The 12,797-nt window shown below is 36.3% G+C and overlaps 1 protein-coding gene across 6 annotated transcripts in view; it reads right to left on the minus strand.

Moving 5' to 3' along the window:
- The window catches only part of MSH2 (mutS homolog 2), a 73,292-nt gene that overhangs the window by 12,652 nt on the left and 47,843 nt on the right, over nt 1-12,797 (minus strand). For 5 of the 6 annotated variants that reach the window (XM_065891102.1, XM_065891104.1, XM_065891103.1 and 2 more), the window contains 2 exons: nt 1,975-2,098; nt 372-522 (listed from right to left, as the gene is read on the minus strand). In XM_065891102.1, the coding sequence (XP_065747174.1) occupies nt 372-522; nt 1,975-2,098 (275 nt within the window). Of the gene's footprint in view, nt 1-371; nt 523-1,974; nt 2,099-3,007; nt 3,030-8,092; nt 8,107-12,797 lie in introns of all 6 variants that reach the window. The other variant, XM_065891099.1, reaches the window with a different exon arrangement.

The following is a 12,797-nucleotide window of genomic DNA, read 5'->3' on the forward strand; positions in this document are numbered from 1 at the left end:
TAGAAAAAATAAATGTGAAAATAACTAACAGAGATATGAAGGGGAACTAACTGTAATAGATATGGAAACATAAAATAAATGTAATACAATGTATTTCATACTGATAAAAGGATGGTAAGAGACATACATGAAAAAATAATCTTAAAAATAGACCCAAAGTGCCATTTCAATGAGGAAAAAATGAATTATTTAACAAGTGGTATTGGGATATCTGACCAACCTCTTGTAAGGGAAAAAAAGCTTCAATCTTATCTTATGCCTTATATTAACAATAAATACGGTAAAACTTCCTTACCATAGAACATTCACATTTCATCAGAGAATAGTTTCATGGGACTAGTAAAGACTTAATTTAACATAGGCTTACAAACCTGTTCGTAAATTTAACACCATTCTTCTGGATATCTACTGTACTGAAATTTTTATTATTACGAAGGACTTTTTCTTCCTTGCATGTTACGCGAAAATAATATCCAAATTGTGTGTTGGAATCCAGTTTAATCTGTTTGCCAGGATCCAAGCCTTCATGATCAGGAAAAAAAAGAAAAAGTATGTCATAGATATCTACAGCCATTTTCAATGTAAGTGTTTAAAACACTTAAATCTAAATAGTGAAAAATACACTTTTATTACATGACAGCATACTGGAAATTATTAATATTCTCCAACTGGGAAAGATGCACATCCTACTTCACTTACTTCACTCAAAAAACTACATGAAAATACTTAAACCCCCTTATTAATGTTAGCTTCTGATGCGGAGGCCTTTCTAGGTAAACCCAACCAAGGCTGCAGAGCACCAGCAGTGGGTAACACACACTGTTCTAAGATGCTGTGGGCATGAGGGTAGATAAGAAATGGTCACTGTCCTTGAGGAGTTCTGCTGAGGGTTCTTTAGTTAACCAAAGCATTTCTCTGGAACTAATATAGAGTATAATTAAAGAAAACAAATATACTTTCCAAACAAAAACTTGAGACTCTGACAATGAAGCCCTAGAAAAACTAGGACATATACTTCGTGCTTATACAAGCTTCACAAAACAAGCAATGACCAATCAGCTAGACTTTACGCACCTAAGATTTGAGTTTTTATGTTTGTCCTGTCCTCATAATCTCATTCATCATTGTGATCTTTAGACCCCAAACCAGAAGAGAGAGAGATTATCTACAAATTTATTTGCTAAAGCATGACTATGGAATGTTAGAAGCAGCAAACAACTAAAGACAGACCTCACTTGACCAGAGAGGAAAGAGACATAGAGAGAACATGGAGAGATCTATGAAATGAGGAGGGTAAATTTCAATATCCTTCAAGGCAAAGATTCTTAAATCTAGGATCTAGTTCATATAAGGACTCTCCAAGGAAACTATTTGTAAAAATTTTTATATATGTTGGTATGGGCATATACAAGAGTATTGCTGCTCTGAGGGGTCTTCTACTATGCTAAGATTTATTTGTTCAACATACATGTGAGAGATGCTCAGAACAAAGAGGTTTATAAATTCAGAGCAAAAGAGAACAAAACAGTGTGAGACTAATTAGGGAACTGATAATCCAGGGAATTTAAATCTAATAATTTTTTTTAAGTTGATATTAATGAAGTGCTTGGGAACCCCAAAGCCAAATCAATGAACTATTCCTAGTAGAATTAGGCTTATAGAGGAGGTAACATTTAAAACAGGTCTTATTTAAAAGACACGATGCAAGGGCATGTAGGGTGATTTATCTGGCAGGAACATGGGATTAGGGAAATTAGTAAGAGAAGAATCTGAAGGGGAGGCCAGGCTCCAGATGTAAAGAACCCTGTATGTAGACTTTATGTGACTGTAATTTTATTCAGTAGAAAAGGGGGCTGGCACTTTAAACAAGGAAGTGGCATGATCAATTGTGTCTTCTAGGAAAGCAATTCTGGCTCCAGTATGGATACTATGTAGACAAAAGAGTTATTCAAATCTCCAAGAACCCATTCTTACCTAGTTCTCTAGCTGCACTTATTAATGTTGACTGCATCTTCTTTTCTAAGTCATCCATTATTTCTCTTAATTCACTCAAGTTAGGATCAAATGAAGGTTTTACAAGGAATTCATGGTTTTCCACCTAGAGACAGAACAAAGAGTAGCTAAATTTTATCAATGATGGGTAAAGATGGAAGTCATGAAAGTATTTCGCTTAATTTAAAATTCACTAATGTTTTGAGTTAAATGATTCACTATCCATAGTTACTCAGTCACACTATAAGGAGTTTCTATATATTAACAGATATAAAGAGTTCTGTTTATTAGGAGCTTAGATCTCTGGATATAGAAAAATTATTCATAGAAACATAGTGCTGATGATAATTTTGTCCCTAACAGTATTCATTATTTTTATTTATATTTTTCCCTAAGCAATATTTAAAGACTGTAACAGAATATGTAGTTTTTGCCCAAATCAAGGATCCATCTTAGGAATCTCGAAAAGTTAGCTCTTGAAATCCCTTTTTGAAACAAAATGACTAAAACTTGAACAGACAAATTATGAAAGAATATTTTTTAAAAAGAATGAATCCTATCCTTATAGACATTAAGAACTATTGAAAAGACCTAATTTTATGTAAAAATATAAGAGTCAGTTTTCTAAAACAAGATTTTTAAAACTTCAGTAAGTGAGATTGATATAAATTCCTCCCAATTACTATTCACTTAATCAGAGCACACCTTCTTCACATACCAAAATTGAACACCACAATAGGGAAATAAAATCACAATACAGAAAGCTAGCAAAATAAGAGAATAAAACGTTAATCAAATAACTTTCTCAATTTAAACCAACAAAAGATTTAATTATATAATACACTAAAATTTCAAATAAACCTAATTTTTTAAAAGGCAAAAGATTTGTAAAAATAGCTTTGCAAAATATAAAAATGTAAAGGTTGACATTTTCTTTTATAAAACGGCACTTGTTTGCATGTATGAGAAAAACATCAAGTCATTAAATGGGCAGACATAAAAACACACAACTCACAGATGAGAAAATAAGTAGTAAACTAAAGCCACAGAAAACTGCTAAAGCTCCATAATAATAAAACACATGAATATTTAAGCAACCTTAAGATATTATTCTATAGCTTTTTTTTTTTTTGCGGTACGCGGGCCTCTCACTGTTGTGGCCTCTCCCGTTGTGGAGCACAGGCTCCGGACGCGCAGGCTCAGAGGCCACGGCTCACGGGCCCAGCCACTCCGCGGCATGTGGGATCTTCCCAGACCGGGGCACGAACCCATGTCCCCTGCATCGGCAGGCGGACTCTCAACCACTGTGCCACCAGAGAAGCCTATAGCTGTTTTTTTTAAGGAAAAAGAAAAACCCTATCATCAAATACTAATGAGGCTATAGTGAAATTAGTATACTCATTCATTTCTGGTGAGAATCTAAGTTGTTATAACCTTTAAAAAAGAAAAAGCAATATGAGACAAGACTCAGAGATATTTGTTATACTCTGACATAGCAATTCTACTCCTGGGAATTCAATCTAAGGAAATAATGCAACAGAAGCAAACAACACAGGGATGAATAAAATATCTACAGATTTATCTGTTACAACAAGACCTGGAAATAACAGAACATCACAATATTTGCACAATCGTACATCACTAGAATATTATACAGTTATTTAAACAAACAATGAAGATGATCTAGAAACAAGGACCAAGACTTATGATAATCCAAGGAAAAAAATAGTACTACAATGGTGGATTGACAGTGTTATAGAACTGCCTTCTTCCAATGAAACTTAAAGAGAAGTGAGGCTGAGCCAGGCTTAGTTCCCATCCTCACTCCCACCTTCCAGAAATCCTCTGGTGAGTCAACAAAACCCAGAGAAATCTCACTAAAAATCCCAACCTGGAGAGTAGAAAGTTGAGGGGTGCCCTTACATTTTCCTTCCGCAGATGGGGGAATACTATTCTGAAAATGCTGCTGGGAGACCCCAGTGAAGCAAGGGAAAGTGATGACTGAGCTCTAACTTAGTAAACACTCTTAGGTCACACACCAAATGGAGTATCCTTCACTAATGCCTTACTCCTCCCAAACAATGGATAAGAAAACATACCACCCAACTAAGTGTTCTAACCTAGAACTGAGGTATTCTAACAAACACAACATAATGACCTCTACGAGTTGTCTTTCAGATTATCACCCACCTAGCTCCAGAAACACACACACCCACTACACCAGACTACACAAAGGAAATGGAACAAAATAAACCCAGGCTTAGAACTCCAAAATGGGATAATGAAATCAAGAAGCAAGATAAAAAGAATAAGGAAGGGAAGTTAGATCCTAGCAATATCATTAAAATACAAATAAATACAACATAACAAAGAAGAGGAGAGATACTGTTGAATCAAATTACCTGTACTGACATAGTAGAAAAGACTTGATATAATCAGAGAGAATTCACATGAAAGAGATTAAAGTAATTAGAGAGGAGAAAGTAAGTATGGAAGATACTAGAAATCTTCAAAAACAAAAGCAAAAACTCCACTATCCTAGAAATACTAGATAAAATATTATAAGCACTTTTTCAAATAAGTGTGTAGTTGAGTTAGGGAAAACTATGTCTGAGCTCCTGCAAAGTGGAGAGTCCCCAGCATAGAGCAAGACTGGGGGACCATGTTAAAAACCTACCTCATGAGATATGGTAACAATTAGGGAAATGTGCCCCTATCAGCCTGGGCCCCTGGAAAAGGGAAGGCGGGGGCAGAATCTCCTCTCTGACAATGTGTGACTAAAAGCCAGCCTTTACTATATATAAAATAGATAACTAATAAGAACCTACTGTCTAGCACAGGAAACTCTACTCAGTACTCTGTAATGACCTATATGGGAAAAGAATCTAACAAAGAGTGGATATACGTATATGTATAATTGATTCACTTTGCTGTACAGCAGAAACTAACATGACACTGGAAATCAACTATACTCCAATAAAAATTAATTTTAAATAAATAAAAGTCTGCCTTCACTGGAGTTGGGATTTCAAATGTCTGCTGTATGTCTTAGCAGTGAAAAAGGCTGCTGGGTATGGCCATTTCTATTATCCCCTCTTTCTACAGTGACAGAACTGACAATTTTTCATGAGACACGTAGCTACTAAGAACAAAGACTACATTTTCCAGCTTTGCTTGCAGCTGGTGTGGGCATGTAACTAAATTCTGACCAACAGAGTGTGAGCAGGAATGATGTGTACCATTTCCAGAATGTGTCCTCCTCTTCCCCTTTAGTCCTCTTCCATTGGCTGGAATAAAGATAAGGTAGTAAGCCATCCTGGACCTTGAAGATGAAGGCAACACCCTAAGGATGCTAGAGAAGTAAAGGGGAGACAGGGTGCAGAGACAGTGGGGCTGCCCTGCCAGCCCTGTGCTGCTATGCCCACACTGTCGTGATAGAAAATGAAACCCCTATTCCTGTTTAAGCCACTGTTATCGATTTGAGGTTTCTTTTTCAACAGCTAAATCTTTGCCCTAACAAATGTAGAAAGCTACAGGCTGAGAAATAAATGTGTTATTGGGTTAATTACATTTGTAGGGTATAAGGCAAAAGCAAATTTTATCTGAGAGGATATATGATTTGCCTGTATGATTTGCACTGAAGGAACCCAGATAAATGAGAATTCATAATCTAAATATACATAACAGACAAGGAAACAAGCCACCACGAGTAAGAGAGTCAAAAAAAAAAAAACAAAACAAAAAATGGTAAGACTCAGCAGAAAGAAGGAACAGATTTAAATGCAAGAAATTTTCAAGATGGAATATTAAGAATGGGAATGGAACACCTGAGCAAAGAACAAGCTACTACTAAAAAAAAAAAAAAAAAAAAAGACTAGGCAGACTTAGAAATGAACCAAACAACTTCTATAAATGAAATATATAATCATTAAAAAAAAACAAAACCCGGGCTTCCCTGGTGGGGCAGTGGTTAAGAATCTGCCTGCCAATGTAGGGGATATAGGTTCGAGCCCTGGCCCAGGAACATCCCACATGCCGCGGAGCAACTAAGCCCATGGGCCACAACTACTGAGCCTGTGCTCTAGAGCCTGCACCACAACTACTGAGCCAACGTGCTGCAACTACTGAAGCCCACCCGCCTAGAGCCCGTGCTCTGCAACAAGAGAAGCCACCACAATGAGAAGCCTGTGCACCACACGAAGAGTAGCCCCTGCTCGCCACAACTAGAGAAAGTCCACACGCAGCAACGAAGACCCAACATAGCCAAAAATAAATATAAATAAAATAAATTTATTTTTAAAAACCCAATGGGATTGTTAAACAACATATTAGAGCTGAAGAATGAGACCATCTGAAATAATCACAAAGAGAGAAGCACAGACACGTGGCAGAAAAAGAATGCAAAAGTCTGACACATGTCTAATCATAGCTTTAGAAAAAAAGAGTAAACACAACAGTCAAAGAGATAATGACTAATAATTTTCCAGAACTAATAAAAGACATGAATTCTCTGATTAAGAAAACACAGCAAATCCAAATAGGAAAAATAAAAAAGAAATCCACTTTTGGGCCCAGTGTAGTAAAAGGAACCAATATCTGGGATCAAAACTTGTAAACAATAATAGTGCAAGCCAGTAGACAATGCAACACAATCTTACAGGTACTAAGGAAAAGTAGCTGTCAATGTGGAATTGTACACTCAGATAAAATATCCTTCAAGAACAAGGGTGACACCAAGCAGGGGTTCGGGGGTGGGATGAATTGGGAGATTGGGATCGACATATATATACTAATACGTATAAAATAGATAGCTAATAAGAACCTGCTGTATAGCACAGGGAATTCTACTTCACTCCACTGTACAGTAGAAACTAACACAACATTGTAAAAACAACTATACCCCAATAAAAAAAAGAACAAGGGTGAAATACATTTTCCAACAAACAAAATCTGACTAACAGACTTCCCCCCACCAATAAAGGAACTCCTAAAGAATATCCAGGAAGAAGAAATGAACAGCAAAGAAAATGGTAAGCAGACGGGCAAATCTTAACACTGACTATAGAGAAATCTAAGGGGTAAAAAAGATAGAACTAAAATATCAACCAGTAATGAAGAAATATAATCTGATCTAAGGTATTCTAAGGTCCTAGTATTCTGGGGGAGAAGAAGATGCTGATAACGTTTTTGACTTTGATGAGTTATGTATACACATTTTTAAAAAAAATTTGTGAAGAACTTCAAACCAGTGCATGTATGATAGGACAGAGGAGGAGCATAAGAAGGAAAATGGGAATTTTTAAAACCCAATCAACATAAAATTAAGAAAGAACAGGTAAAGGGAACCAGGAACGATAAGAATCACAAAATAATTCGGTAGAAATAAATCCAAATTGCCACTTTAAAAAAAGAGATTATCAAATTAAACTTTTTTTTTTTTTTTGGCTGCTATGGTTCTTCATTGCTGCGTGCAGGCTTTCTCTAGTTGCGGCGAGCTGAGCCACTCTTTGATGCAGTGCACAGGCTTCTCACTGCGCTGGCTTCTCTTGTTGCAGAGCACAGGCTCCAGGCACGCGGGCTTCAGCTGTTGTAGCTCATGGGCCTAGTTGCTCCATGGCATGTGGGATCTTCCCACACCAGGGATTAAACCCACCGCCAGGCAGATTCTTAACCAATGCACCACCAGAGAAGTCCCTATCAAATTAAACTTTTTAAAATTTTTTAAAAATTTATTTATTCTATTTATTTATTTTTGGCTGTGTTGGGTCTTTGTTGCTGCCATGGGCCCCCTCCAGTTGCAGCAAGCGGGGGCTACTCCTTGCTGAGGTGCACAGGCATCTCACCACAGTGGCCCCTCTTGTTGCAGCGTGCGGGCTTCAGTAGTTGTGGCACACGGGCTCAGTAGTTGTGGCTCGTGGGCTCTAGAGTGCAGGCTCAGCAGTCATGGCACACGGGCTTAGTTGCTCCACGGCACGTGGAATCCTCCCAGACCAGGGCTCGAACCCATGTCCCCCGCACTGACAGGCAGATTCTCAACCACTGTGCCACCAGGGAAGCCCTCAAATTAAATTTTAAAATAAAATCCAGCTATAAGTTTTACCTAAACCAAAAAAACTCACAAAGGATGGAAAAAGATATACCATGTAAAAAACAAAAAAGAAGGACTCTGGCACTGCTTTCTTATAATCAGACAAAATAAATCTGAGGCAAAAAGCATTACATAATAATAGCATTACTATTATTTAAATATCCCTAAGAATGATAAAGGTTCAATTGCCCCCACACACACAAAAAATGACAGCTCTGTGCCTTGAAAACATATGAAGCAAAAATGTACTGAATTTATGAAGACATCCACATTTCTCTCAGTAACTCAGCAGATTAAAATTAGCAAGTATCCAGACAATGTGAACAAAACAACTAAAGCTTTATCTAATGGACATATAGAGAACTCTGCAACCAAAATTAGGGAGCACTCATAATCCACACACACATGGAGAAGTTTTATGAAACTGACACATACCAAGCTTGGAAATTTAAAAACTTACTTCTAAACAAAAACTTACTTCTAAACAAATGACAAACCAAAGAACAAATAAATGATAATGGAATAAAGGACTTAAAACTAAGTAAGAAATTGTACCTCTCAAAACGTATAGGATTCAGTCAGCTAAAACAACACAATGAAAGGAAAGTATAATCTTAAGTGCTTACTAAAAAAGAAAAGGCTGGAAAAATAGTGAACGCTCAACTAAAGAGGCTGAAAAGAAACCAAAATTAGATGAAATATATATGTAAGAATGGAAATTAATGGAAAAAAAAAAACAACCCGAAGATACAAAAGAGGATTTTAAAGGTCGATTTAGACAAGTTGATTCTCTAAAAAACAAACTATGGAAAGGAAGAAGTGTCAAGGGAGGCACAAACAAATTATATTAAAAATAAACAGGAAATCTATCTGCAAATACAGCAGTCCTTTTAAAAATAATAAGCAATCACTATGAACAACTTTTAGCAGTTGGAAAACTCAGAAATATATATCTACTAGAAATATATTCAGAATATAAATAGAACACTTACAACTCAACAACAGAAAGATAACACAATTTAAAAATGAGCAGGGCTTCGCTGGTGGTGCAGTGGTTGAGAGTCCGCCTGCCGATGCAGGGGACACGGGTTCGTGCCCGGGTCCGGGAGGATCCCACGTGCCTCGGAGCAGCTGGGCCCGTGAGCCATGGTCCCTGAGCCTGCGCATCGGAGCCTGTGCTCCGCAACGGGAGGGGCCACAGCAGTGAGAGGCCCGCGTACCACAAAAAAATAAAAAAATAAAAATGAGCAAAGGATCTGAAGAGACATTTCTCCAAAGATATAAAATGATCAACAGGGACTTCCCTGGTTGCGCAGTGGTTAAGAATCCGCCTGCCAATGCAGGGGACACGGGGTCGAGCCCTGGTCTGGGAAGATCCCACATGCCGCGGAGCAACTTAGCCCGTGCACCACAACTAATGAGCCTGTGCTGTAGAGCCTGCGAGCCACAACTACTGAGCCCGCGTGCTGCAACTACTGAAGCCCACGCACCTAGAGCCCATGCTCCACAACAAGAGAAGCCACAGGAATAAGAAGCCCATGCACCACAACGAAGAGTAGCCCCCCCTCACCGCAACTAGGGAAAACCCGTGCACAGCAACGAAAACCCAACGCGGCCAAAAATCAATCAATAAAATTTAAAAATAAAATAAAATGATCAACAAATACATGAAAAGATACTTATCATTAGACACCAGGGAAATGCAATTCAAAACCACAATCAAATACAACTTCATACCAACTAGGATGGCTATTAAAACAACAAAACAAGACAAACAAAAACCACAGAAAATAACAAGTATTAGCAAGAATGTGGAGAAACTGGAATCCTCATATATTGCTGGTGGGAATGATAAATGGTGCAGGGACTATGGAAAACAGTTTAGTGATTCCTCAAAAAGTTAAACATAAAATTACCATATGACTCAGCAATTTCACTCCTAGGTATATACCTAAAAGAACTGAACAAATACTTGTACATGACTGTTCAAAGCAGTACTATTCATAATAGCCAAAAAGTACAAACAACCTTTAAGTCCATCAACAAGTGACTAGATAAACAAAATGTAGTATATACATATAATGGAATATTACTGAGTCATAAAAGAAGCCAGTCACAAAAGGTCACATATTGTTATGATTCCATTTATAAAAAATGTCAAGAATTATCAAGTCCATAGAGATGAAAAGTAATTAGTGGTTGCCAGCATCTAGGGAAATTGGGAAAAGTAAGTAACTGCTAATGGGTATGGGTTTTCTTTCGGTGGTAATGAAAATATTTTAGAACTGGTAGTGGTTGCACAACAGTGTAAATGTACTAAATACCAATGAATAACACGCTTTAAATTGGTTAATTTTATGTAAATTCCCCTCCCAAAAATGTAATCATTGGAAAGAAAAAAAAGGAAAAATATATTTATGGATAGAAAGACTCAATGCTGAGAGGGAGGAGATATGGGGATATATGTATACGTACAGCTGATCCACTTTGTTATAAAGCAGAAACTAACACACCATTGTAAAGCAATTATACTCCAATAAAGATGTTAAATTAATTAATTAATTAATTTAAAAACACTCAATGTTGTAATGATGTTGATTCTCCCTTAAGTTAATCATTAAATTAAATGCAATTTTAATCAAAATACTTAAGACAATATTATTTATAAAGTTTAGAAATAACCAATAGCACATATTAATGAAATATGATGAAAATATTAACGTTAATGAAATGCATGAAAATTATAATAAACGCCAATTTCAGGAAAGCATGTAATTCTGTGGAGGGATGTATGCAAACAGGACTTTATAGTGTGCATACAAATGTTGATTATATTAGTATGACAAGTATTTTATAATCAAAATTTTAAACTTTTAAATACCTCAAAAAGGAGGAAAGTGGATGGAGAAATTAACAGGAGAAAGAATGTGGATAGAAAGAAGGAGAAAGGAAGGAAAAGGGGTGGGAAGAAAGAAGGAAAGCAAAAGAGGTCAAGGCCCAGAGGGGGCCAGACAGAGGAAAGGGGGAAGGTGAAAGTGGGTAAAGATAAAGGGGTGAAGGAAAGGGAACAGGAACGAAGAATTCTTCAGGCATCCAGGCAGAGCAGATTACCTGGAATGCGGGATGGGGAGGCAGGTGGGAGGACAGGGCGGTAGTAAATCAAAGTGATAACAGACATTTCATTGACACTGAATGTCAGAAGATAGTGGTGCATCACCATTAAAGTTTAGGAAAGCTGTAACTATAATAATAAAGATTTGCTCGAGAATAAAGCTAAAAGACAGATATGCTTATCAAGCATGAAATAATTCAAGAACTATAATATCCATCAACCTTTCTTTTTAAAAAACCCAAAACACCTGAAAAACAGATCTAGCCAAATAAAAGCGGAATCAAGCATTTTAAGGCCAGGAATGAAGAAGCCATGGTAAGCACTGAATCCATTTACATATAAACATGAACATTAAACAGCCTGGAAATTGGAATTAAGGCTACAGACATGTTGTGCATATTTTAGCCCTGGCCAGTGTAAAAATATAACTATTAATAAATACCAAGAGGTATGAAGGGAGTTCTACAGAAGCACATACAAGAGTGGTTAACTGCTCAACTTTCAGAGCAGGTAATTAATACTCCAAAATTGAAATATGTCCTTCAAAGAAATCTCCAATCTCCTCATATTCTTCTTAATGTAAGTTTCTTTAACCTATGTTTTAGATTATTTTCCCTCTCTTATGGTAAAAAATTATTCATCTGAAGTTCAACAATTCCCTCCCATAATTTTTTTTTTCTGTTACACTGAAAACCATTAGGTTGGACCCTTTTAAAATTAGAAGTTACGTCTATAGTATAAGCTCATTTCTCTATCTATGCATCTGTCTGTACATAACCATAAAAAGACTATTAGCTGTACCATTTAGCTGTGTCTCAATGGAGGCACTACTAGGATTTTGAGTGGGACAATACTTTATTGTAAGGGACTAAAACACAAAATTTCAACATCTGTCCTCTAAACCTTCAATACTGCCCATACTTGAGAAAAGACTAAATGTTAGTAACAGTTATTTCTGGGTGGTAGATGTGGAGGATATTTTTAACTACCATCTCTCTACCTTTCTGCATTGTGTGAATGCTATTTTATATAGGTATCAGTTTTACAAAAACAGTGTTTTGTTTTTTATAGGACAACTATAAGAAAAAATGTCAACATTCTGACAGTTAATTCTAGATGGAAGAATATAAATACTTCCGTTTTTTGTATTTCTTTTTCGTTTCTGAGTACAAAAACTTTAAAGTATTTATATTTAATTTAAAGTTATAGTTAAAGTTATAAAGTATCTTTATAACTTACATATACTTATACAATAATGATATAGTTGTATGACGATTATTTAATTGTGGTTTTTAAAAAACTATTTCAATTTCTTCTGTCCCAGTATTTTCAATAAAAATTTATCTAGTCATTACTTTTCCAATAGTAGATGAATTATCAGTAATAAGTGTATGTAAAAACTAAGATTCAAAGATAAAATGGTCCAAATACATATAGAAAGGTTTAAAAATTTAATACATCTCACGGAATCACCCAATAAATATTGCTTACATTTTTGTGAAAAATCATTGTTTTTTTTGAACCCTGTCTTGGGGTAGTTTTGCTCTACATTTACTTCAAAAATGGAAAACCCGGGGCTCCCCTGGTGGCGCAGTGGTTGAGAGT

Source organism: Phocoena phocoena, chromosome 14 (genome assembly GCF_963924675.1).
Source record: "Phocoena phocoena chromosome 14, mPhoPho1.1, whole genome shotgun sequence".
Classification (NCBI taxonomy): Eukaryota; Metazoa; Chordata; class Mammalia; order Artiodactyla; family Phocoenidae; genus Phocoena; species Phocoena phocoena.